General features: G+C 39.9%; 1 protein-coding gene across 3 annotated transcripts in view; it reads left to right on the top strand.

The window, feature by feature from the left end:
• Positions 1-6,112: 6,112 nt before the first annotated feature.
• The window catches only part of RHOBTB3 (Rho related BTB domain containing 3), an 85,944-nt gene continuing 64,162 nt past the window's right edge, over positions 6,113-27,894 (top strand). For all 3 annotated transcript variants that reach the window (XM_007197460.3, XM_028162669.2, XM_057540178.1), the window contains exons 1-5: positions 6,113-6,244; positions 6,425-6,650; positions 14,685-14,871; positions 23,933-24,087; positions 27,125-27,236. In XM_007197460.3, the coding sequence (XP_007197522.2) occupies positions 6,243-6,244; positions 6,425-6,650; positions 14,685-14,871; positions 23,933-24,087; positions 27,125-27,236 (682 nt within the window). In that variant the 5' untranslated portion in view covers positions 6,113-6,242. The remainder of the gene's footprint in view (positions 6,245-6,424; positions 6,651-14,684; positions 14,872-23,932; positions 24,088-27,124; positions 27,237-27,894) is intronic.

Raw genomic sequence — 27,894 nt, forward strand, 5'->3', positions numbered from 1 at the left:
TAGCATAGTGGGTAAGGGCATAGACCCTGGAGCCAATTGTCTAAGAATCCCAGCTCCTGGATTCTCACTACTTGTATAGCTGTGGGCAAATTACTTAGCCTCTCTGTGCCACAATTTTCTCTCCTGTAAATTAGGATAGTAATAGAACCAACTCAATAGGGTTATTTGAGAATTTAAAAAGTCAATATTTATAAAGCACTTAATATGATATCTGGCATATACTAAGTATTATTTAAGTATGTTAAGAAATATAGGGAGAATTCTCATGCCCTGCTATTGGGAGTGTAATACTTAAAACCACTTTTGAAATCAGTTGGGTACTATCTACCAAAGTTGGACATACACATGCCCTGTGATCTAGCATACCCACCAAGATATTATATTTTAAAACAAGAGTGGTCCTAGTTGCTTTGTTTGTAATAGGCAAAAACTAGAAATAATCCACATGTGCATCTAAAATGGGATGGAAAAGGACTCCTCTGGTGGTCCACTGGCTAAGAGTCCACCTTCCAACGCAGGAGAAGTGGGTTCCAACCCTTGTCGGGGAACTAAGATCCCACATGCCGAGGGGCAACTAAGCCTGCGTGCTCTACAGCCCACATGCGCCACAACTAGAGAGCCCATGCACCACAACTAGAGAGAAGTCCGCGTGCCGCAACTAAGACCTGACACAACCAAATAAATAAATAAATAAAATAAAATGGGATGGATAAGAAAATGATAATTTATGTATCCACTGGATGCTATTCAGCAATAAAAAGGAATGAAAGGAACAAACCACAGCTACATCAACATAAATGAATCTTACAAATGATGATGAGTACAAGAAACAAGATGCAAAAGAGTATGTAGAGTGTGATGCCACTTATATAAAGTTCAAAGAGAGGAAAAAACAAAATATTAGCTTAGGAATGCACATATAGGTAGCAAAACTGTAAGGAAAAATAAATAAATAATCATCACAAAAGTCAGGCTCATGATTATCTCTAAGAAAAAGAAGAAAACTGTAACTGAGGAGGGGCACCTGTGTGTGTGGGGGGGGGGGGCAGTGTTTGGGTATGTGCACCCTTGCATGAGTGGTGATAATGTTCTATCTTCTGGCCTAGGAGATTGCTTAGGAATGTTTATTTTATAATTATTTATTAACTATGTGCATAGGTATTATGCACTTTTCTGTATGTATTATATTTCACAGTGAAGAAAAATTTTTAAAACTGTTATACAAGTTTTCTTTTCACAAAATTAACCTCAGCTTCTGGCTCCAGCTTCTTTGCTGGAATAACTGCTTATGAGATATACCTCAAATGAATTTCATGTGGTTGCTCTCCCTGTAATCTTAGCTTGGAATCCTTCCTTTAAAAAATTTTTTTTTAGTCTAAGTAACTCATCCATCGGTGGTTACACTTACACAAGTTTTGCATAAAACATAGTTTTTATTTTTTTAAGTCAATTGTTGAAAATACCATCGAAAGATGTATTAGAGAAAAAATATCTTCTCTACTATAGCTTTCCTTTGGCGGCTCACAGAATTGTCACTTTAAAATGTATCTCATTATTGAAACACAATCTAGTAAATACTGCACTGAAACAGAATCTATCCAATACCATAACGTGAGACATATTAAAAACATCTGTGCTTTCCCTTTAACATTATAGTAAACTTCCCACATTGTGTAACATGTTCCAATACTTGTGTCATTAGGTCTTTAGCAATGTTTTATATGCATATTCTCAAGGTATTTGCTGTCAAAGGAATGCAGTTTTTTTTCCATCTGGGTTCCATGTGTTATTTCAAACATTTTTATCTTCACAAGAAGAAAACTATTTTCCCAATGGTATGTTGCTTTTTGACTGTTTATTTTTAAGGAAGCTCAGAAAAGGCTTCATATCATTTATAATTGGTGAATTTTCTTTAAAGTATTGGCTTGAATCGTACACTCCTTAAATATTTTAGAAATATTGTTGAGCTTTATGAGTTTGGATGTCTACTTTTTAAGTGGTTAGCTAATGGTGATCGGTTCAGAACATCATTATCTGTAATACATAATTTGGGTGAAGATGTTAGTAAAAGTAAATATAAATTCATACTTACAACAGTTTTAAAAATAATTTTAACAATCATTGCCAACTTCTTGTCAGATCTAATTAGTCATTAGTTTTTCATCTTGCAGTGTGGTTCCAAAAGGGTGCCAGAAATGTCAGCTCAGCCCATTGTGTTTGCCTGTTCTTGCATTATTAACACTGTTTCCACTGATCCATGCTATAATAGTTTACTTAAATATGATCTATAAATCCATTTAGTTAGATACAGAAACTGCAACGTGTGGCAATATGTTAAAAGTGAACAAAGGAGAGAGTCCTCCCCTCCCCACACAGTGAGCTGCTGTGCTACCACCCTCTCCCCAGAACACCCTGAGTGCCTGCCCACTTAATGGATCAAGTTTGGGGTGCCACTACCAATCCTCACATTAAATATTAGTAGGGCTTAATTTCTTTCCCTTTTTTTTGGGGGGGGGGGGAAATATATGTGTTTGAAGATAAAAGTTCAAATATCTTTTCTGGAATTTCAGGGGTCAACTTCTGTATCTTACACTCCTATGTGGCTACAATTTATCTGGGGATAAGAACATCTATCAGAATGAATATGAAACAGTGGCATTCCAGCCAGGAAAATAGAAAAACATACTGTTTGGGCTGGAGGACCTTCCTTGTGTGTTCTGCAGTGACCTTGAAGTTGGAGGACATATGATAATCCAATTTGTTACACCCTGGTAAAAGTGCAAACAAACAGACAAACAAACAATGCTACTAATGAGGGAAACTACAAATATATAAACCAAATAAAAATTGTACATAAAAGGGAATTAATTATTTAAAAAGTAGTCTTAAGATAATTATGAAAAGAACCTTTAAGATATCAGGAAATGGACCATCTGTGACATTGTATTAGCCAAGATAAGTAATACTAGCTGCTGTAATATTTGACCCCAAAATGTCTGGCTTAACTCAATAAAGATCTATTTTCTCACTCATATCACAGTACAAGGCATGCTGTGAGGAGGCTCTGCTATAACTAGTCATTCAGAGACTCAGGCTTCTTCTAAGCTGCAGATCAACACATGGCTTCAAGGTTGACCCGGCTTCATCCAGTTGGTAGATGGATGGATGAAAAAAAATGGAGAAGGTCCATCTTCTCTTAACTACTCAGCAAGGATCATATTTCACTAGTGAGAACTAATCACATGGCCCTATCTACATGCAAAAACATTTGGGAAATGTACTTTATCTATGGGTTCTGGAAGAGGAAATGGGTTTGGTGAGCATCTAGACAGGCTTTTGTCATATAAACAGAGGTTGCTCTAGGGATTCCAAAGCTATAACTTGAGTATCACCAGGTCTGACTTTGGAAATCCCTTGGGAAGCCTCTACCATTCTCTTTTCTGCCTGCTGTAATAAAGGAATCAGAACACCAGCACTAATTTTAGCTCTTGCTGTTCCCTGAATCAGCCACGATCTTCCACATCTCTACCTCTGCATGTGATTTGTATATGACGTCTGTCCATTCTTTCCACCAATACTTCTAACCACCGATTCCTCCAAATCTAGCAAGCTTCTCTTCATCTTCTAAGACCTAACACAATGGTTACTTCCTCCATGAACATCTCTCTGATGACACACAAGGCACATATCTCTTCTTAATGTTCACTGAACTTTATCCATGTACTTTGTGCCTACCTCTATTACTGAATGCATAAGCCTGTATTATAATTTTTAAGGAACAAGTATGTTTTCAAAAGGATTGGATGCATTAATATTCACAACACAGTGACCATTAATAATATTGAATAGATTTAGCTTCTCAAGGGTGAGGACAGAGTCTTATATATCTTAGTATCTCCCATGCCTACCAGCACAGACCTGGCTCATATACTCAATAACTGAGGAAAAAGTGAACACTGTCTCCCTTCCTTCCACTTCCCAGCAACTCTAACTCTAACTCTCTCTCTCTCTCTCTCTATATATATAGTGGTAAAACACATAAAACACAAAATTTACCATCTTCACTGTTTAAAAGTATACATTACTATATGCACCTTGTTTGCAACAGATCTTTTAACTTTTTCATCTTACAAAACGGAAACTTTATACTCACAGAACTCCCCATTTTCCTCTACCCTCAGCCCCTTAAAACCAGCATTCTGCTTTCTGTTTCTAAGAGTTTGACTGCCTTAGATACCTCATGTAAGTGGAATAAGCAGTCTTTGCCTTTCTATGACTAGTTTATTGCCCTGGAGATTCATTCATGTTGTAACATATGACAAGATTTCCCCCTCTTTTAAGGCCGAATAATATTTCATCGTATGTATATACCACATTTTTCTTTATTCATTCACCCATTCTAGTGTCTTTGTCTTTGACTTGTGGTTACTGGAGGGGATTGATGACCCCAGAGAAAAGGTGATCCTGTACTCTCAAAGATTTCAGGATGTTTTAGGTTCTAGAGACTAAAAGAGAAACTATACTGAGTGCAAAGGAAATTAGATTTAAAAAAAATCAGTGACAACATAAAGAATGCCCCCCATTATACCCTATTTGAGCATGAGAAACTATGAAACTACTTTCAGTTGAGCAACCAAGGGCCCATAATAAAAAGTTGTTCACATTCCAAAGGGCTCTTACCCTAGGCTTTTCACTGTCCTACTCAGCACCTCCTGTTTCATACCCTCAAAATAGCTCGGTTGAGAAAAGAAACAGCAACATTTTCAAGTAGGGCAAAATAAATAAATAAATAAAGGGATAAACAAGAACTCTTTCAACACAGAGCACTTGTAAGAATTTTCATGTTTATGGAGAAGCAGAGCCCCAGAGTAAACTCTGGCCTTTCTTGGAATTAGTGGATTCCAGTGTTCATTTGCATTGAGGCAGTTTGAGGCCCTTTGGGGACATTCATAGCCTTTACTTCAGGGCGTTATCATGAAAGAATCTAAAGTATCCTTGCATTAGCATGATCGTTATTTTTTCAGCTGGTCTGAGGAGGTATTATTAAACACGTGGCCATAATGTGCACAGAAAAATCTCCAGGTAAACTAGCATTGAGCATGTAAACACAAACACCTCCCGCGTAACTGGTGTCTAAAACTATCGTAGTAAGAACCTCAACACTTAAAAAAAAAAAGCAAAAAACCCTGCAGTTTTTGGTAAAAGATGCCGAATATAGCTTGAAGTAGTAAACAATCCTTCTGAAGCGGTATTAGCGAATTAATTGCTGCGTGAACAAAGAACCCTTTCTGCACCAGGATGAATGTTGCCTTTATTTTTTTCCTCACAAGTATGATTCTAGAAAACAGCTGTACTACATGTTGACAAATGACAAAGCGGCAGACTTGCTAAAACACTTTTTGGTCAAGGCCAAGAGGGAAAAAAAAAAAAAAAATTGGGGCTGCTGGAGCGGCCAGCGAGCTGGACTCCCAGGGAAGCTGGCTTCCCTCACCTCTTTTTTTTCCAGTCTTTAGGGAGCAGGGGCCTCAACGACCCACCCTCCCCTTTCCCCGGCTCTGGTTACAGCCTGTCGAGTTGAACAAACTTGCTGCAGGCGGATTGGCGATCGGGAGCTCTCGGGCTGCGGCGTCGTATTTATTAATTTATATTCGGCGGCGCCCCGCGCGCGGGCCGCTCCTTTGTACCCGGCCGCCGCCGCCGGGGCTCCGGGGCCTCAGCGGGGAGCGCGGCCCCCTCGTCCTCCCGACCCCCAAGGCCGGCACGTGCTGCTCCCGCCCGCCCGCACGCCCGGCCCGCCGAGGGGGCGGAGGCCCGGCTTTTCTCCTACCCTCTCTGGGCCAGAAGGAGGAGGAGCAGCGGCGGCAGCAGCAGCAGCAGCAGCCGGAGGAGGCGACTGCTGCCCGGCCGAGGGAGCGCGGCGGAGCGGTGCTACGGCGCCCGGCAACGCTCGGCGGCCGCCGGGGAGGCGGGAGTGGCGCGGCCGGCCGGGATGTTCCCTGGCACTTCCTGACTGGCTGGCCGCGCGCACACGGCCAGGCTCGCACGCCCCCGGCCCCCGTGGCTCGCTCGCTCGCTGGCTCGCGCGGGCCCGCTCTGCGTCGGCCGCGCCGCGGGGGAGGCGCGCTAGGGGGGACGCGGCCCGGCATGAGCTGATTGCGGGTGGATACGCCGCCGTCGGGCTCCTAGAAGCCGTGAGGAGCCTCTTTTCTCCGAGTCGCCGCCCTGCCCTTGGATTTGAGATCATGTATGTACGCGTCGCGGTCCTGCCATTGTCTCTACCCCAGCGCGTGCCGTGCGCCCCTGGGCGAGGGGCTCGTGCCCATCCCCGCCGCGCGCTGCCCCCCGCACTTCCTGTTGGGATGAAAGGGAGCCTCGCGCTGACCACGCGCCTTTTCTCCCCCTCGCCCCCGTCTCTGCCGTGTAGGTCCATTCACATCGTGGCGCTGGGGAACGAGGGGGACGCGTTTCACCAGGACAATCGGCCGTCGGGGCTCATCCGCACTTACCTGGGGAGAAGCCCGCTGGTCTCAGGGGACGAGAGCAGCTTGTTGCTGAACGCGACCAGTACGGTCGCGCGTCCCGTGTTCACCGAGTATCAGGCCAGCGCGTTTGGGAATGTCAAGCTAGTGGTCCACGACTGTCCCGTCTGGGTAAGGGCCCGCAGCTGCTCTGTGCAGAGGCTGATGGAGCTTTCCTTTTCTTTCTTTCTCTTTTTTTTTTTTTTTTCCTCCTCCCCTCTTTTCCCCTTTCAGGAATGTGGACGTCCGGGTCACCTGGGGAGAGTTTTTAAACATTTGGGGGAAAATCTTTGGTCCTTCGTTTCACTGGGCAGGGGCAGCCTAGTCAGAGAACACTCTTAGAAGGGAAAAAACCCCAGTGGGAATGTGAAGCACTTAACGGGTACACTTCACGACTCTGGGTTGTCCCTTAGTAGACAGCTGACTGAATGTCCCAACCCCAAGGGACGAGGTCACTAAGTTTCACCAGTAGACAGCAATGTTTTTTCATGCCTACCCTGTGGGTGATATAAAATATTAGTGTTCTAAAAATAAAGATCTCTGAAAGCTCAACACAGCAAAAATACATTTCACTGGGGCAGCTCAGAAATAGGACCCCTGGAGAGGGGGCGGGAAAGACAGGGACTGAGAATTAATTTTAAACGATTCTTTTACAGCACGATCCACCTTTGAAAAAATTTAATTAGTGTTTTTAATTTTAATAATGAAGATATTTTTGATATATTTAGCCATTTCTTTTTAGTGACCGGTAAATCAGAAATATTGCTAATACTGTTTTGGGACTTGAAAAAGCTTTAAAATTTGCTATAATTAAAAGAAATCATAATGAAGTTGATAAATGCTAGTCTAATTCTTGAGTGATAAAAGAAGAAATCTACTCTCTGACATGTATAAATGTTTTCAGTACACAATAGCATCATGTTTTGAATGTTTTCATGTAATCTTACTTGAAAGTTTCTGATTCTTTACTAGTATAAAAGTTATATTGCAGGTAAGTATTATATTTTATAACAGAAGAAAGTTTAATGTCTAAAAAAATACAGATATCATTATGTGAGATTTACATTTAAACTGCACTTTAAGAAAACCGAATTAGGAACTACAGGGAACTAATACACCTTTCCAAAGAAATGTATAGAATGTACATAAAAACATTTCTTATGCAAATATCCATATTACTGAAAGAAAAGATCACTTGCCCAAATAAATTTTCAGCTAAAGTAAATTTGATAGGCTAAAATAAATGAAAAATGGGCTTTTTCAATAACAGGGATGCTATTAAATTCCTAATTATGACAGTGATGATGCTGATCATAGGAAGCATTGGTAGAGAACTTACTGGCTGGAGTCCATGCAAGCAAATGAAACCCTTCTTTTACTTTGGTCATTTCATTGTGAAAAAGCTTACAGTCTAAAAACTAATTGGTTCTACACTCAGTTGAACAAATGTTGAGTGAATAGAGTAAATAAATGTAGGGAAAATAAAATAAGCTGAATTAGGATGTTAGGATAACCTTTCCTGCTTTTTCTTTGAGCAGTGAACTCTTTCCTTTTTATGTTGTTAGTTTAGCAAAAGCAATACTTGTGATCCCATGGATTGAAGTAAATGAAATCTTCCAAATCGATTGAAATAAGCCTTCACAGTCTGGATTGTTTTGGTCTTAAGTTTATTGTTATGTTTTATTATGCTAATCACCTTTGGTTTGGTTAGACTCTGGCCTTTTTTAAGACATTGAGTTTGTAACCAGGCACAGTTTTCTGGGTTATAGTGGTCTTCAGACATAGTAGAATACATCTGTAGAGCTACTCTTTATAAGGTGCTTTTCTTCTCTTGGTGGGAAGTAAAAGCCCATCAGAGATATGAAAGTTGATTGTATTCATCAGCTGGTATTTGACATGTACTGAATCAGAATATTAAACATAGCAGAGCAGATAGAGCACAGGTTTTGATATCAAAAGGATCTGATTTCAGATCCTCACCTTGCGAGTTAGTGGCTGTGTTCCTGGGTAAAGTCACTCATCCTCTCTTAGCGTTGTTTTCTCTGTGTGTAAAATAAACATAATAATCCCTGCCTCCCAGAGCTGTGCTGAAGAATAAATGAGTTAGTATGTGTAAAGTTCTTAGCATCCAGATGGGCATGTAGTAAGTAATCAATAAGCCGTAGCTACGATAATAATAAAGTGTTTATCACAACTTTAGTATAGCCGTGTATTGCTTAAATGAAGCAAAAGTAAAGTTTTCCCACACATCATTCAAGATCTCCACACAAATGAAGTACATAGAGGCAGCCGTGTTAGTACTTAGTAGATGCTGTATTGCAGCCTCACAACCAAGTAGAATAAAGTTGTTGTTTTGCTGTAAAAATTAAGATTATTTTTCAAAAGATGAGTTCCATTCCCCAAATGTGGCTCCAAGCCTCGTGTTGCATAACTGCCTAGAGGAAATCCTGGAACTGATTTACAAGGGGTGGGAGAATTTGATTTCCTTCATATTTCTAGAAACCAGTGGAGCATTTTCTCTTTGAGACAGTTTGAGAAGAAATGTGGCATTGTTTTCTTGGAGTTAGAGTGAGATAGTTGTGCTTCTCTCCCTAGTTTTCTTCTGTATATCCGCAGCCTCACTCTGGATCTTTGCCATATATACTTGGCACTTTTTAAATAAATGTGCTTCAACTTCATTATATGTAGCTTATTGTTTAGTATGTCTCTCTCAAACCCACCCTTTTTTGTTATAGTATTATTTTATTTCTAGATCTTTTCCTGTTTACCAAAAATATTCCATAAAAAGCAATGAGATAATATATGCACACTTTTCTTGGGCAGGGTTTGAAGCTCTGATTTGTATTAAAAATAAAATTATAGATTTATATCCTCAGTACCACAGAGTTAATGAAGCCAAAACCCATTTCCTCATGACATTTTCCCTTAAATGTCTCCTTTTTCTTTCTACACGTCTCCAGTAACTCTGGAATTTTGAACTATTTGGAATGCAGAAAGCAGTTACTTTTGATTTGTTCTCACAGAGTTAAATGGCTGCTTGATATTGGTACCACTTAAGTTTAGTTTGTTCATCCCATTCATCTGACTTTGTCCTCTTTCTTTATTGTATTTATATACCCTGTTGTACTTATATACTTTGAGCTTGAATACTGTAACAGATACAGCTGGAACTGAATGGGTTTTGTGGTTTGGGATTTGGAAATTAGCATAGAGCTCTGCTGGGAAGCTTTCACATTTTCTTGATCTGTGTCCCAATTCACTTCTCCCTCCTCTTACATCCTCCACTAAGTTCAAGAATTTTGCCTTTGCTGTTTATATCCCCATAGTTTGCCTTTTTTTTTTGGTTTTTAAATCTTCCTCTAAAAAGGCTCTGTCCATCCCACTCTCAGTAAAGTATTCATATCTAAAAATTCTGCAATTCTTGTTACGCAGAATATACTTGTAGGAAATACGCAGGTTGTGAGGGTGTAGGGAATTGGGAGAGGCTTTGCTGGGGCATGGCAGTGTACTGGTGAGAAGAAGCTCTCTGCAAAAGGGCATTGCTGTGACACTTCTCCAGAATTTTCTAACAGGATAAAAGCTCTGTCACAACTGATTGATTCAAACCCTGGTTTGGACTCATATTTCAAAGTGCAGACTTTCATAGCCCAACAGTTTTTGGACTTGTTAGCCATATCTAGCTGTCTGTTTTCTTAATCTAGCTTTATTACATCCTAGGAATACATACCAAAGGCCACATGAAAGGACAAATAATGATTAATAGTTAACCAGAATGTGAGAAGGAAGCCACTTATGCATATTTAGCAATGGTATTAAGGTACATAACGATATTTTTCTTATACCACTATTCACACAGTAACTTTGAAAAATTATTTTTAAAATATCAAGGCGCAAAGTTTTAAGGAGTAGGGTCCATAATAAATTACTTTTGGCCCTAATTCTAAATATAAATATTATTAACTGTAGTCCAAAAGTAAACATTTCAAAACTGAAAAGCTTTATCCTGAATTTTTAATTGATATGAACAAAATACATGAATTGCACATATGTTCCTTACCATGTTAACATCATCTTATAAGACACACTATCTTTTTTGGAGGCATACCCCTCCGCCCCCCTTGTTCCCCTCACATGCACACTATATATATGCAGTACTGTCCAAAGAATGGATAAAGTTGAAAAATATATATGAATTTTGAGATATGGATAAAATATATGGAACGCCACAGAATTCACAGGGTATTATCAATACAATCTAAATCACTGAACAATCCTGCATTATCTAACTGGGTCACAGAAAATCCTCTGACGCTTCCTTACTCACATTGATGCTCTTGCATCTAATGAATAGTGTTAATTTTTGAAACTATTAGGTGATAAAGCTATGGCATAATTTTATTTTATTTTCTTGTGTATGGCATTTTATTTATGTTTTACTTCATGTGCATAAATCTAGCATTCTGATTTTTTTGTACTTAGTCCTAGTGGATTTTTTTTTTAACGTCTTTATTGGAGTATAATTGCTTTACAATGGTGTGTTAGTTTCTGCTTTATAACAAAGTGAATCAGCTATACATATACATATATCCCCATATCTCCTCCCTCTTGCGTCTCCCTCCTACCCTCCCTATCCCACCCCTCTAGGTGGTCACAAAGCACCGAGCTGATCTCCCTGTGCTATGCAGCTGCTTCCCATTAGCTATCTATATTACATTTGGTAGTATATATAAGTCCATGTCACTCTCTCACTTCGTCCCAGTTTACCCTTCCCCCTCCCCGTGTCAAGTCCATTCTCTACGTCTGTGTCTTTATTCCTGTCCTGCCCCTAGGTTCTTCTTTTTTTTTTTTAGATTCCATATATATGTGTTAGCATACAGTATTTGTTTTTCTCTGTCTGACTTACTTCACTCTGTATGACAGACTCTAGGTCCATCCACCTCACTACAGATATTTCAATTTCGTTTCCTTTTACCACTGAGTAATATTCCATTGTATATCTGTGCCACATCTTCTTTATCCATTCATCTGTCGATGGACACTTAGGTTGCTTCCATGTCCTGGCTGTTGTAAATAGCTCTGCAATGAACATTGTGATACATGACTCTTTTTGAATTATGGTTTTCTCAGGTATATGCCCAGTAGTGGGATTGCTGGGTCATATGGTAGTTCTATTTTTACTTTTTTTTTTTTTTTTTTTTTTTTTTTTGGCTGTGTTGGGTCTTCGTTTCTGTGCGAGGGCTTTCTCTAGTTGTGGCAAGTGGGGGCCACTCTTCATCGCGGTGCACAGGCCTTTCACTATCGCGGCCTCTCTTGTTGCGGAGCACAGGCTCCAGACGCGCAGGCTCAGTAGTTGTGGCTCACGGGCCTAGTTGCTCCGTGGCATGTGGGATCTTCCCAGACCAGGGCTCGAACCCGTGTCCCCTGCACTGGCAGGCAGATTCTCAACCACTGCGCCACCAGGGAAGCCCCTATTTTTACTTTTTTAAGGAACCTCCATACAGTTCTCCATAGTGGCTGTATCAGTTTACATTCCCACCAACAGTGCAAGAGGGTTCCCTTTTCTCCACACCCTCTCCAGCATTTATTGTTTGTAGATTTTTTGATGATGGCCATTCTGACTGGTGTGAGGTGATACCTCATTGTATTTTTGATTTGCATTTCTCTAATGATTAGTGATGTTGAGCATTCTTTCATGTGTTTGTTGGCAATCTGTGTATCTTCTTTGGAGAAATGTCTATTTAGGTCTTCTTCCCATTTTTGGATTGGGTTGTTTGTTTTTTTGATATTGAGCTGCATGAGCTGCTTGTAAATTTTGGAGATTTTTTTATCCTTTGTCAGTTGCTTCATTTGCAAATATTTTCTCCCATTCTGAGGGTTGTCTTTTGGTCTTGTTTATGGTTTCCTTTGCTGTGCAAAAGCTTGTAAGTTTCATTAGGTCCCATTTGTTTATTTTTGTTTTTATTTCCATTTCTCTAGGAGGTGGGTCAAAAAGGATCTTGCTGTGATTTATGTCATAGAGTGTTCTGCCTGTGTTTTCCTCTAAGAGTTTTATAGTATCTGGCCTTACATTTTGGTCTTTAATCCATTTTAAGTTTATTTTTGTGTATGATGTTAGGGAGTGTTCTAATTTCATTCTTTTACATGTAGCTGTCCAGTTTTCCCAGCACCACTTATTGAAGAGGCTGTCTTTTCTCCATTGTATATTCTTGCCTCCTTTATCAAAAATAAGGTGACCATATGTGCGTGGGCTTATCTCTGGGCTTTCTATCCTGTTCCATTGATCTATATTTCTGTTTTTGTGCCAGTACCATACTGTCTTGATTACTGTAGCTTTGTAGTATAGTCTGAAGCTCAGAAGCCTGATTCCTCCAGCTCCATTTTTCTTTCTCAAGATTGCTTTGGCTATTTGGGGTCTTTTGTGTTTCCATACAATTGTGTAATTTTTTGTTCTAGTTCTGTGAAAAATGCCTTTGGTAGTTTGATAGGGATTGCATTGAATCTGTAGATTGCTTTGGGTAGTATAGTCATTTTCACAATGTTGATTCTTCCAATACAAGAACATGGTATGTCTCTCCATCTGTCTGTATCATCTTTAATTTCTTTCATCAGTGTCTTATAGTTTTCTGCATACAGGTCTTTAGTCTCTTTAGGTAGGTTTATTCCTAGGTATTTTATTCTTTTTGTTGCAGTGGTAAATGGGAGTGTTGCCTTAATTTCTCTTTCAGATTTTTCATCATTAGTGTATAGGAATGCAAGAGATTTCTGTGCATTAGTTTTGTATCCTGCTACTTTACAAAATTCATTGATTAGCTCTAGTAGTTTTCTGGTAGCATCTTTGGGATTCTCTACATATAGTATCATGTCATCTGCAAACAGTGACAGCTTTACTTCTTCTTTTCCGATATGGATTCCTTTTATTTCTTTTCTTCTCTGATTGCTGTGGCTAAAACTTCCAAAACTATGTTGAATAATAGTGGTGAGAGTGGACAACCTTGTCTTGTTTCTGATCTTAGAGGAAATGGTTTCAGTTTTTCACCATTGAGAATGATGTTGGCTGTGGATTTGTCACATATGGCCTGTATTATGTTGAGGTAAGTTCCCTCTATGCCTACTTTCTGGAGGGTTTTTATCATAAATGGGTGTTGAATTTTGTTGAAAGCTTTTTCTGCATCTATTGAGATGATCATATGGTTTTTATCCTTTAATTTGTTAATATGGTTTATCACATTGATTGATTTGCATATATTGAAGAATTCTTGCATTCCTGGGATAAACCCCACTTGATCATGGTGTATGATCCTTTTAATGTGCTGTTGGATTCTGTTTGCTAGTATTTTGTTGAGGACTTTTGCACCTATGTTCATCAGTGATATTGCCCTGTAGTTTTCTTTTTTTGTGACATCTTTGTCTGGTTTTGGTATCAGGGTGATGGTGGCCTCGTAGAATGAGTTTGGGAGTGTTCTTCCCTCTGCTATATTTTGGAAGAGTTTGAGAAGGATAGGTGTTAGCTCTTCTCTAAATGTTTGATAGAATTCGCCTGTGAAGCCATCTGGTCCTGGGCTTTTGTTTGTTGGAAGATTTTTAATCACAGTTTCAATTTCAGTGCTTGTGATTGGCCTGTTTATATTTTCTATTTCTTCCTGGTTCAGTCTTGGAAGGTTGTGCTTTTCTAAGAATTTGTTCATTTCTTCCAGGTTGTCCATTTTATTGGCATATAGCTGCTTGTAGTAATCTTTCATGATCCTTTGTATTTCTGCAGTGTCAGTTGTTACTTTTTCATTTCTAATTCTATTGATTTGAGTCTTCTCCCTTTTTTTCTTGATGAGTCTGGCTAATGGTTTATGGCATAATTTTAAAACAAAGTGTTTATTTTTAAGTACAGGTGTTGAAAGAGGTTGCTTATTCCATCAGAGTCTCAGGAATTCTCTAGATTCTATTTTACTATTACATAGTTGTCCAGGCTAAATGAATAAATAAAAAAATTTAAAGACTTGATAGACTTCAAATGTTTTAAATTTCACGTAGTTACTTTTTTAAAAATAAATTTAAAAAATGAATTCCAAAAATTAAAATATAGTAAAAAAGTTAAACTAATATGTTACAGTTTATTTCATGATGGATTTGAAGATAAGCAGACTAAAGATTGCTCTTTACATTTTGGTTTAGGACATTTTTGACAGTGATTGGTACACCTCTCGAAATCTAATTGGAGGTGCTGACATCATTGTGATCAAGTACAATGTAAATGACAAGTTTTCATTTCACGAAGTGAAGGATAATTATATTCCAGTGATAAAAAGAGCATTAAATTCAGTTCCAGTTATCATTGCTGCTGTTGGTACAAGACAAAATGGTAAGTATTTAATTTTTCTTTTATATGAGAGTGCAGGTACCGTATTAATTTTGAATAGCATTAAGCTTATAAATGATTAGTACAGTTTTTTTGTGTGTTTTTTTTGAAAGCAAACTGACTGGGTTTAAATGCCATCTGTTATCTCTTCATCATTGGATATGATAATGGGACATCAAAGGGAAGTATCACAAACTACTGCTGTGATTCTGATGGGTACAAGTTTGTCTTTTAAACTGCTGTTCTATAGAAGCGAAGGAAGTCAGTAATTGTGTTCTTTTTGATATAGGAGAGGTATTAGGCTGACACTGAGCCCTGGAAAACTCTTTTTGACAATCTAAGGGACTATTCAGTTGGTAAGGATAGATTGTTCACATAAGGATGTGGGATTGGGAGCAGCGTTTTTAGGTAGGTAGCAATGAGTGAGCTGAATACACTGACAACACCACCTAAGAGAGAGGATTGTTGACTCCGTAGCTGATGGATTAATTTGGTTCAGTCAATTTCAGTAGTTGCTTCTGTGCATACTATTGGCAGATATCTCAGGGTCAACTCAGAATCCACTTTGAATTGGTGGTATTTTATAGTTCTTAGTGGTTATTTCCTCAGTAAATCTGTCTTAAAATTTCATTTTTACTCATTTTTTATTTTTATTGAAGTATAGCAAAATAAAGGACATTAGACTTCAGTAATTTTAGAGCACAGTTTAATGCATTTTTGCACATATATACAGCTATGCAACCATCACACATCTCAAGATCTAGAACATTTGCCTCACTCCAGAAGCCTCTCATGCCTCTTCCCAGTTGATAACACCCCTCCCCAGAGATAATTGCTATTCTGACTTCTAACAACATAGATTAGTTTTACCTATTCTTGACCTTCATACAGATGGAATTATACAGTATGTAGTGTCTTGTGTCTGCCTAATTTCAGTTAACGTGATACTTTTGAGATTCATCCATGCTGAACTTATCTGTAATATATTCTTTTTATTGCTGTGTATTATTCCATTGTATGAATACGCCATGATTTCTTTCTTTCCTTTTTTTTAAAAAATTTATTTATTTTTATTTTTGGCTGCATTGGTCTTTGTTGCTGTGCGTGGGCTTTCTCTAGTTGTGGCGAGTGGGGGCTACTCTTGGTTGCGGTGCGCGGGCTTCTCATTGCGGTGGCTTCTCTTGTTGTGGAGCACAGGCTCTAGGTGCATGGGCTTCAATAGTTGTGGCATGAGGGCTTCAGTAGTTTGTGGCTCGTGAGCTCTAGAGTGCAGGCTCAGTAGTTGTGGTGCACGGGCTTAGTTGCTCCGCGGCATGTGGGATCTTCCCGGACCAGGGCTCGAACCTGTGTCCTCTGCATTGGCAGGCGGATTCTTAACCACTGTGCCACCAGGGAAGTCCCCCATGATTTATTTCTGTATTCTCCTTTTAGTGATGCTTAGGTAGTTTCCTAGGAGTAGGATTGTTGGGTCATATGGTAGGTATGTTTTTAGTATTAGTAGATATGAATAAAGCAGGCCTGACCCTTCTTTGACCGTATGTCCCCTCTACTTCCCTAACTTTCTTTTTATTGCTGGTCATGATTCTTGAACGAGTCATCCACACTTCCTGAGTGCACTTCCTGACTTCCCATTCATTCTTCAGTCCACTACAGTCTGACTTTGACTTTCACAATTACACTGGGTTTGTTTTCACTCAGGGCTGCCAGTTATATGCCTATTGCCAAACTTAATTTACATTTTTAATAACAATCCTCCCTTTGAAATTATTCAAATACACCTCTCCCTCCACTTAATAAAGCTACTCTTTCTTTCCTGTTTGTTCTAATTCTCTTTCTTCTTTCCTGGCGCCCCCATCCTCCCTTACACACATATACCAAATCAGTACATCCGGTAGTTGTTGCCCAGGGTCCCATCCTTTAGCTTCACCTCTTCTTGCGGTTTACTCTGACCATGGACCTGCTAATCTGTTGCCCTAGCTTCCCCTGTATAGACACTGGTGATTACCCGGACTGTTTTTCTGGCTCCAGTCTCTCTTCTGACCTATGTCTCCACAGACATCTTCCTCTTTCTACTGAGTTCCCTGTCTTGGTGAATGATGCCAAACCTATCCATTCACCCAAACTAGAATCATCCAACCCAACTTTCGTTCCTATTCCCCATATCCAGTTGACTAAGAAGCTCTTTTGACTTTATATTTTAAATTAACCTCAAATTCATTGCTTTCTTGGACCCAAACCAAGGATCATAACCCTAGACATGTAAACACTAATATATATAAAATAGATAACTAATAAGAGCCTGCTGTATAAAAAATAAATAAAATTCAAAAATTCAAAAAAAAATTCATTGCTTTCTCATCATCTTCACTGGATTTCAGTTCCCAGTCATTTAATTATCTCTCATAATGACCTTCATTTTGGTCTAAAGAGGCAGTTCCAGATTTGCAGGATCTGAAACTTACACAATTTTAGAGGTCCTTTGTAAGAAAAAAAACTACAAAATTACAGATACATATATGTATACAAATGAATATTTATTTAGAATGTGAAAAGAAAGCACAAGAAATTACAACTCCGAAAAAGCTGTCAAATACGACAGACATTAAAAAAAGTTTCTATTATTTAAAAACCGGGGCTTCCCTGGTGGCACAGTGGTTAAGCATCCGCCTGCCAATGCAGGGGACACGGATTCGAGCCCTGGTCTGGGAAGATCCCACATACCACGGAGCAACTAAGCCCGTGCGCCACAACTACTGAGCCTGCACTCTAGAGCCTGTGAGCCACAGCTACTGAGCCCACAAGCCACAACTACTGAAGCCTGCACACCTAGAGCCCGTGCTGTGCAACAAGAGAAGCCTGTGCACCGCAATGAAGAGTAGCCCCCGCTTGCCACAACTAGAGAAAACCCGCGGGCAGCAACGAAGACCCAATGCAGCCAAAAATAAATAAGTAAATAAAATAATTTAAAAAACAAAAAAACCCTGACACTTCTTTAACTTTTCGTATATTTTTTGTGCTCACAGTCTTTGCAGTTCTTCACATGATAACAACTTTTTGAGATTTTCTATAGGGAGAAGAGAATGATAGTTTTTCTTCCAGCGTATTTCTTCATTCTCCACATCTTTGTGATGCTGGGCACTTCGGTTTTTGTTGTGTTTGTCTTTCAGCTCTGCCTCTTTGTGTCATGACGCCAAATTAGTCTGCACAGTGGGTGGAAGAAGCATTCCTGAAGGCCATTCATGTACCAAGACAGCTCGCAAACACTTACAAGGAAGTGACTACAAACCACAAATAATATCTCGCTAAACCTAAATTTAAATTCCCCTTAGCAGGATCCTAAAAATGTCCGTGGCTACTCCAGAGCTGCCTGATGCAAGGTGAAGTGAACTGGACTGGAGAGAGACTTATGTCTTAACCAGACATAGTCAGAACATCTTATTTTGCAGATTTTACAAAAGCATACATCATGTGAAAGAATCTAATGCCTAGGTTTCTCCCAAGGCTTTGGAAACAACCCACAAGGAAGGGCCTTGAAACTTAGGCTTCCTGGTAAATCAGCCTCTGGTCTCCTTTTCCCGCGTGGCTTCTTTCTGAAATGCATCCTCTCAGAATAATCATTCTAGAATATGTCTGATCATGGTACTCAATTCTTTAAAATCTTTAGAAACTTTCTTCTTTTTTTCTAACTTTTATTTGCAAAATTTCAAATCTAAGAAACTTGATAAAAATAGGACAGTGACCTCCAGAAATTACAAATACAAACACACACACATACACAGCACACACACACTTTTTTTTGTTTGAACCATTTAAGAGTAAATTGTAAACATTATGGGATTTCTTCAATCCTGATTAATTAAACATGTCTCATCTAAGAACAGAGTCATTTTCCTATTAACCATAATGCAATCATCACTCAAGAAATATACTATGACCTATTATACTATTATTTAAAATATAACCCATATTCACATTTTTCGATGTATTCCAAAGCTGGTTTTATTGTTTTTTGTTTTTTTAATCCAGGATGAAATTAAGAACTATGCATTGCATTTAGTTGTCAAGTCTCCCTGGTCTCTTTTAATTCAGAACAGTTCCCAATCACCCAGCCTTTTTCTGGGGGGTGGGGTATCTTTCATGACATTTTTAAAGAATCCAAGCCCATTATTTTGCATGATTCCTTCAGTTGTGATAACTGTGGTTACAAAATAGTGATTTCCTATCATTCCTTCTACACTTATTACTTGGCATTCTTCTGTAAATAAGGCTTTCCCTTTTCTCTGCTCCCACGTCTTTCTTTAAGAGTCACTATGATTCATGGGTTTGTTTCTTAAATTCAATATTTTATAATCTGTTCTTCTCATTATTCTTTCTGATACTCCAGTTACCCCAGATTTGCCTAGGGGAGCCTCTTCATGCTCTCTCCAATTAATTTGAGTCCTTCCTTGCTTTCTGGCACAGATGTTCCAGGCTCATCTTAGGCTTGGCCTGCTCTAGGACCCATGGGCCTCTCTACTTCCGCTGGCGTCCTCAGCTAACCTCCACTCAGTTGCCCTTGGTCTCCTCCTTGACCCCCTTCGCGAGGCAATGAGCACTTACATGTTGCTGCAGTGCATGAGGTCCCACCTGTCCTCCAAGCCTCAGCATCCCTCTTTGGTCGTCACTGCCTGCAGCCCCTCAGGTTTTCCTAGTTTCTGGGCTGATGAGAGTCTCTCCTAATGTTTGAGTGCTGCTGCATGTGCACACCTCCCTTCCTCCTCTCTCTTTCTCCCTCCCCCATCCCTTGCTTCCTTCCTTCCTTTGTCCTTCCCACCTCTTCCCCCTCCCCCTCATTATTTCATGATTTCTGTGATTTGGCAGGGAGAGGAGATTGCAGTGTGGGCTTAGCTTGCTCTCTTGAAAGTGGAAGCGATGTCTTCCCTTTTTTCTCACCTTCAGGCCTCAGCATGTGCTATACTGTGTCATGCTCTGAGTGGACTGGCCCTCTGCACAACCCCTGTCATATCTGCATAGCGAATTCATCCTTACCCTTTAAATCGTTCCCTCTTCTGTGAAGCCTTCCACACTCCCCCAGGTAGAGTTAATTTCTTCTCCCCTGTTCCTATGGTGATTTTGTACACCTTTATTTTAGTACTTTTTTTTTTTTTTTTTTTTGGGCTGCGTTGGGTCTTTGTTGCTGCACGCGGGCTCTAACTTTGGCGAGCGGGGGCTACACTTCGTTGTGGTGCTCGGACTTCGCATTGCGGTGGCTTCTCTTGTTGCAGAGCTTGGGCTCTAGGTGCGTGGGCTTCAGTAGTTGTGGCACGTGGGCTCAGTAGGTGTGGCTCGTGGGCTCTAGAGCACAGGCTCAGTAGTTATGGCACACGGGCTTAGTTGCTCCGCGGCTTGTAGGATCTTCCCGGACCAGGGCTCGAACCCATGTCCCCTGCATTGGCAGGCGGATTCTTAACCACTGCACCACCAAGCAAGCCCCAGTACTTATAATTGTCTGCAGTCGTATCTGTCTTGGCTCAGTTGACTATGAGTTTCATTTATCTGTGTATCTTTATATCTCTGCTATTTGAGGTGTGGTAGGTGCTCAAAAAACATTTGTTCAGTGAGTGAATGAATGGCTTTATGAATGATATACAGAAGTGAAAAGATCATTTTCACTAACAGGTTGAAATTAATTTACCTTGTAAGATGTGATTACAAAGTAATTACAAAGCTAAATCTGTCTCTTCAACTCAAGGACATGTATTGCTTCTCCCTCCTCCAATCCCTTGCAGTCTGTGGAACTGTGCTATGTGTTCTGGTAACTCCTCTCTCCAGCTCCTTTAAGAACAAGTTCGGCAAACACAATCAGTCTCATCTCTTTCCTTTGTTATACGTGTTTTGACAAGCTTGACTGTGTGTGTGTCTTCATAATACTTGGCTCTGAATAAATTTTTGGCTTTTACTAAATATTGAATCTATCTTTTTTTTTTTAAAAGCTTTTTTCCTCTTGTATCTTTTTTTTTTTTAATTAATTAATTTATTTTTGGCTGTGTTGGGTCTTCGTTTCTGTGCGAGGGCTTTCTCTAGTTGCGGCGAGCGGGGGCCGCTCTTCATCGCGGTGCGCGGGCCTCTCACTATCACGGCCTCTGTTGTTTGCGGAGCACAGGCTCCAGACGCACAGGCTCAGTAGTTGTGGCTCACGGACCCAGTTGCTCCGCGGCATGTGGGATCCTCCCAGACCAGGGCTCGAACCCGTGTCCCCTGCATTGGCAGGCGGATTCTCAACCACTGCGCCACGAGGGAAGCCCTGAATCTATCTTTAAAGTAGAAATTTTTCTCCAGACTTGACAAAGGTGTATTCATAGCCTTAAGTTCCTGAAAGCGGGCATCCTATCTTTTCTTTTTGGAGCTCTGACAGAGCCTAGTACATTGCAAGGCTGGAATTCCTCAAAGGATTTCTAAGAATCTCAAGCACTGGCAAGATTGTAAGAATCACCCTATCAGTTCTCAAATCCATTGCTTTGAAAGAGATGCCATTCATTTTAATTCCAGAGTTACATTGTGTTTGCTTTAAAAAAAAATAGACATTTTGTGATAACACCTTGAAAGATAATATATAAGAAAAAAAAATAAAAGACTACCGTGTTAACTAGAAGAATAACACTGATTCTGAAGTTCCAGGACTCTGAGGTAGGCTCATAGGAGTGAGTCCTGAAGAAGGCACCACAATTTAAGATTATATTGGGTCTTCTCATTGTTCCTGATGAAATGCTAAATGTAGGTTTATTTAATCCATAATGTTTTATTGATTCTCCTACCTAATATGTAATGACTAGGCATTTTTCCTTTTGGGTGCAAGTGAACAAAAAAAAATGTCTTCTGTGACATAGAGGAGATATAATGATTGGATATAAGGAGGCACTTTCTAAGTTGGTACGATGCTTGTGGCTACACACAGTGGAAAACCCCGCTCAGCTGGGTTGAACCTGACACTAGCTGGATTTTCCCTGAAACCAAGTTTATTTCCTAGCCATTATTTTACATTATGCTGTCTTAATTTTTCACTCAAAACACTACTGACTTTATTTTTGTCCAGAAATAAAGTTTAATAAGATGATCTGCCTACCCACCCCATTCCATCAGCATAAGGAGAGCTTTGTAGTCATAAGAAGACCTCTGTCTTCAGAAAATCAAAGGCACTGTTTATGAAGGCTTTGTAAAGAATGTGAAATACCAATGTGTTATTTTTCAAGATAGGCTAAATTGTGTTGGTAACGTTATTTGTTCTGAACCAAAAATGATCTCAGAAAAAGCAAATGCAAGAACTCAGATTAGGATTTGTTGTATAATTTGGAGAAACCAAGCTTCATTTTTAAATCACCACATCTTTGGAATTAATAATTTTTTACTCAAACTAAATTTTTATCTTATCTTTTGATGGCTCTTTATCAGGTAGAGCAAGTAACAGTTTTATTGTTTCTCCATCTCTAACACACAAGGAGACTTGGACAAGTCAGTTAACCTCTCTGAGCTTCAGCTTCCTCCTCTGCAAAATGAGAACGTGAATACATGGTTTCTGAGCTCCAAATGCTTTCAGTGAAGCTAAATTATCTAAGTCGTATGTGTATGTGCACACATGCATGTTACATGTATAGTATGCACGTGCACTGAATATCCGTAGCGTGCACGCCATGTGTACATACATGTGCTCCACCTCTGTGCAGTTCATTGGTAGGACATTTGTTGTGTAGGCTGTGGCGGGGAGTAGCCTAAATGCCCTCTCAGGACCACTGTACTTACTCCCTCAGTTACCTGGTCTTCAGGCCGCTGATGGTGAACAGCTGAGTCCCTTTCCAGGCATTATCCCTGTGCTGATAGAAGCCGCTTGCCCAAGGTCTTGCTCCCTCCACAGGGCAGCCCTCCTTTAATTACTGGCTGACGCAGGGATACAAAGGCCCAGCTTTGTATGGGGAACCACTCTAAAGGGCCATCTAAGCTCCAGAGGCCCCTGTTGAATGGCTCAGGTCTCTGTTGCAACAGCATTGCAGTTCGAATTCTTCCTCTGCCCAGTCCTGCTTCCTGCACCCTTGAGAAGAGACGTTCCCAAGATCACCCCCCAGTAAACCTCCAGCACACCAGTCTCCATCTCAGAGTCTGCTTCTCAGGGAAGCCAGCCTACAACAACAACATGCTCTTTTAGAAACGGATTTACCCCCTTTTGACTTGGCTGCCTTTTGAACAATGACATGTCTGATGATGTAGCATGAAACCAAACAAAGCTGGCTGACGAATATGGAGTTGAACATACACTTTTAGCGTTATGAAGGTGTGTCCTTAGAGATGGGTTGATGTACAACCTTCCCAGCCATAGGTCTGTACATGGTACAGCCATGACTCTTGGGACAGTTCACATTTTGAGTAATTACTTTTTATTCCTTCAGTTTTTAATTTTTTAATTTTGAAGCAGAAGATAAAAAGTGACTGAATTTGATCTCTGCAGTTGAATGCTTTAGAGTTCAATAATTGAAACGTTTGGATGAATAAGAACGTACTTCATATGAAATTTACAAAGACTGGCAATTTTGCAGCCTTAGAGATTGAGGTCAAGTTGAGGATTCTATTAAAATAAAAGTATAAGATCTATTCAAACTTAGTGAATATATTTAAAGTTTATTACAAAAAAAAAAAAAAGCGCCAATCCATGGTTTCTATGGGCAGTCAGGTTGTTGATTTTGTATTGATATTCAGGATGTCAAGGTTGTATAAAAGGAAGCAGGCCTGGCATTATGGGCTGATTGGTCTAATTACTATAATAGCCTTGGTAATATTCATTCACCTATTTAAAAATTCTTCTGTTTTCTAAGAACCTATTCATTCTTCTTGCATTTAAAGCTTGTTTATCTTAGGGACCTTGCTGTTATCACTGACACTTCGTATTCAGAGTCTAGTGACTAGTGGATATACTAAATGGCCCTGAACTGTGATTCTGGCATGAGCTCTTAATTTGCTGTTTAATGTCCAGGTTGTCTAGGTACATTTTTTCATGTTTAATTTCAAAAGTCTTTGTTCCTCATATTCATTTTCTCAGAAGAGTTACCTTGCACATGCCCACTGTGTACCTCAGACAGAGGGAGCTGTGTCAGTACGACGGAAGGGATCCAACTTGCTAAAGAACTAGGAGCCACCTATCTGGAACTGCACAGCCTTGATGACTTCTACATAGGAAAATATTTTGGAGGAGTGGTAAGTGGAAATTCCAGTCACATAAATTAGAGTCATTTGTCAGGTTGGCTCTTTAGCTGTTTTCCAGAGCCTCAATTAGAACTTTAGTTTTAAAAGCAGGATTAGTTTTAACCTTGTGAAATAAAACGGGAGCAAATACAAAAAAGGTTTTGTCAGAGTAAAACTCTAATTTTACTTCTCTCTCCAAACGAAACATTTTCTGTTGTCTAATACGATACTTTGAATTTTCCATTTGATGACACTTTACACAAACCTGTGATGTCTGTTCAGCAACTGACATTTTGTCACTTTTAGTGAAAAGATTTAGTAATCTTTACACAGCTTGATGAGCCTGGCAACCTGAACCAGCAGGGCCTGAAAGTTCTCCTTCATTTCTGTCTACTACTTGAGAAGGATGATTTTTCTTCACTATGTGTGCTTCGGCAAGATTTCGTATACTCCTGATGTTGCTGTAGCTCACAGTATATCCAGAGGAACTACTCGTACAAATGGCTTCTTGTTGGACAGGTGGTGGGGAGCCAGGGTCTGCTGCTCTGTTGCAGAGGCATCTATTGGGTCCTGCAGGCATTCTGAGGCCCACCTTAGCCCACAGCACCTACGCTACGACACTAGGGCTGCGTGCCCCTTGGAGAATACCTGTGGAGTTGTATCATTTAAGTACTACTGACTTTGGAACTATCTTTCCAACCCTCTAAGGAGTGACTCCTTTCAACAGACAAATCTAGTAAACATTGACAAGAGGCTTAAACCAAAGTAAACCCTACATTAAGCGGGAGCACTTTGGACTTCTCCATCAGTTCCTAGCTCTTCATCAAGTACTTTATCCAGTATGCCAGACTATTCATTGTATATATTCATGTCGAAATGTTGAGGTGTCTACAGATGACCAGAGAAATTTCATTTGTTCTGGAGATACTCAACTCCAAATAAGAACCAAAGATAAAATAAGAACCCAATATAATAGTTCTGATTTCTGTCAAATATAAATGGCTATTATTCATTCAGTAATGTAAAGAAACAATAATATAGCATTAAGGAAGATACACTCACAATTGATGTTATCAATGACTGTGAGAATCTTCTGTCTTATTTGTTTAGTGATGAGCAGTGGGTAGAAAGGTAAAGAGGGGTGAAATGTAATTTTTCTGTCAAGCTGATTATATTGTAGTGGCTTAAAAAAATCTTAGTTTGTTCTAAGAATTTTACATTTCCCTGAAATTCCTAGGGAGTTGTGTGTGTGTCGGGGAAGATAGTTTGGTTTCATTTGTTGGAGAAGATGGAGCTCTTGGGGGCCTTTGGTCTCCTGGTTCCCCTTTCCAGGTTCCTGACCCTGAAATTCTCAGGATCACTCTTCCCATTTCCCAACTCCCACTTTCTCTTCTTTTCTCTCATTGTTTCTCTTTGTTCCTAACACCTAGTGTTGGAGGCATGATGAGAATTGAAGATGTGGTCAAAGTCAGGAGAAAAACTTGGCGGTTTCTTTTTTCGCTAACTCAAGACTATGAAAATAAGATGAGAAAGATCTCATTTTAGACTCTTGAATAGTAAAGTACGACTGGGATCTTGAGTGTAAGAAACAATGGTATTTGCAGGAATATGGATGGAGTGATAATGTCAGAGTGAAAGGAGCATTTTACTATCTTGTGTTTAAGAGTCGGGGAGGAAGAGCTGTGCAGTGTTACCCTCAGACCTGGGCAAGGGTGGCATGTGCCCTGGAGCTCTAGAAAGCCTTATCTGGTCCTCCTCCAGTTGCACCCCTTCCCACAGGGCACGAGTTGATGGAGCCATGGGAATGTGCCCACTACAGCTAGTAGCTCCCTTCCGGAGCTGCATCATCCATGTGGTAGCCACTAGCCACACGTGGCTGTTTATATTTAAATTAATTAAAAAGTAATTCGTTTCCTCAGGTGCACTATCTACATTTCAGGTACTCTATAGCTACATGTAGCTAGTGGCTACTGTTCCGATGATTAGCACGGATGTTATAGGACATTTCCATCAAAACAGAGCAGAGAGCTCTGTGGAACAGTGCTGCGACCACGCTCCCGAACCCAGGACCCCAGAATTCTCTGACCAGCTGGCTCTGAATCTGTTTCCCAGGTCTGTACAGGCCTCTTTCCTGGGTCTGTCCTCCTGAAGGTGGACTGCATAGCCGGTGTTTGCACCCCTAGTCCTGAGGGGGGACTGCATATGGGGAGCGGGGGAGGGCACAGTGGATGGAGCTTGGTTGTATAGGTGTGGCTGTCCGCCTGTATGCACCAGCCTCCTCAGGTGAGGAGGTGTGGGGTGGAGGAGCGGGAGAGAAGAGGAGGGGTGGTCTTGGGTCCCAGGAGTTAGGGGCCAGCTCTCCCTGTGCTGCATGAAACTCCCGAGGACTCTAAGAATTTAAATCTGAACCTGGCCTTCCTGGCTTTAATGATGACATACTGGTCAAAGCAGGAGGACAGAATATATTTTACATAACAGTTTATTTTCTTGATTTACAACGCTTAAATATTTAAGTATGTGGTATGTGGACCTCCATTTGTACTTTTGCCCCAGGCCTCATACGCCTGGAGCTATGTAAGTGCATGTGGTTAAGATTTTTAATTTATATAATAAGTGATGTATTTCAAAGTAGCTTATTCAGGAAAAGAAGTAGAGCGCGTGTGAACTTTCCTAGTTGATATGGGTATATGTGACATAGAGCCAGATCTGTTCTTGCCTTGAATTTATCTAGTATTAGTTGCTGTGGTTGCCCACGAGATGGTTATTGGCAGTCACACAGTCGCACTGCTTGGCTTTCTTGATTATTCAAGAGAAAATACAGTTCCTGATTGATTGATAGTTTATTTATGTTTAGACAAGGCACAATCTGTTCTGCTTGAAAGATTTTTTTTTTTTTAATAAAACAAATTGTTTAAAAGTGTTTGCTAAAGCATACATGTAGTTGGTACTGGCATTAAAAACACTTGGCAGATGTGGTTTGGGGTACAAATAATCATGTCAGATACATCATTTCATTGGAGCTTTAATTAAAATTTGATTCATGTTTTAGTTGGAGTATTTTATGATTCAAGCCTTAAATCAGAAGACAAGTGAAAAAATGAAGAAAAGGAAAATGAGCAACTCGTTTCACGGAATTAGACCACCTCAGCTTGAACAACCAGGTGCATTTATTAGCCAATGTCTAGACATTCAGTTGATATTTATTGTAGATCATTTCACAAGTCATAGCAGTTGTTCTCAATTTTGAGTGTGTTCAGGACTCATTTGGCATTTTGATTCAGTAAATCTGGGATGGAGCCTGAATCTGATTTTTAAATAAGCTTCCCAGATGATTCAGAAGCAGGTGGTACCTGGACCACATTTTGAGGACTGTTGTCTTAAAAACTTGAGCCTATGGATTCTTAAAAATAGTGTGTGTGGTAGAGAGCTGTTCTAGATTATAGTCTAATGAGAAATAACCAAATGTAATGCATGAAACTTGAGTGGATCCTGGTTCAATAAAAACATCTAAAAGATGTTCTTGGGACAGTTGGGTAAAATTTCAATATGGACAGGAAATTAGATGGTATTATGGAATTACTGTTAATTTTCTTATGTACGATAACAGTATTGTGGTTAATAGAAGAATGTCCTTATTTTTAGGAGGTAAATGTGAAAGTATTTAGAACTGAACTATCCTGATGATTACAACTTACTTTTAAATGGTTCGTGAGTGAGAGAGGGAGAGAGAAAATCTAGAGATAAAGCCAAAAATGATAAAATATTAATAATTATAGAATTTAAGGGCAAGATATATGTGTGCTCATTGTATCATTCTTT

This window comes from Balaenoptera acutorostrata, chromosome 2, assembly GCF_949987535.1.
Source record: "Balaenoptera acutorostrata chromosome 2, mBalAcu1.1, whole genome shotgun sequence".
NCBI classification, from domain to species: Eukaryota; Metazoa; Chordata; class Mammalia; order Artiodactyla; family Balaenopteridae; genus Balaenoptera; species Balaenoptera acutorostrata.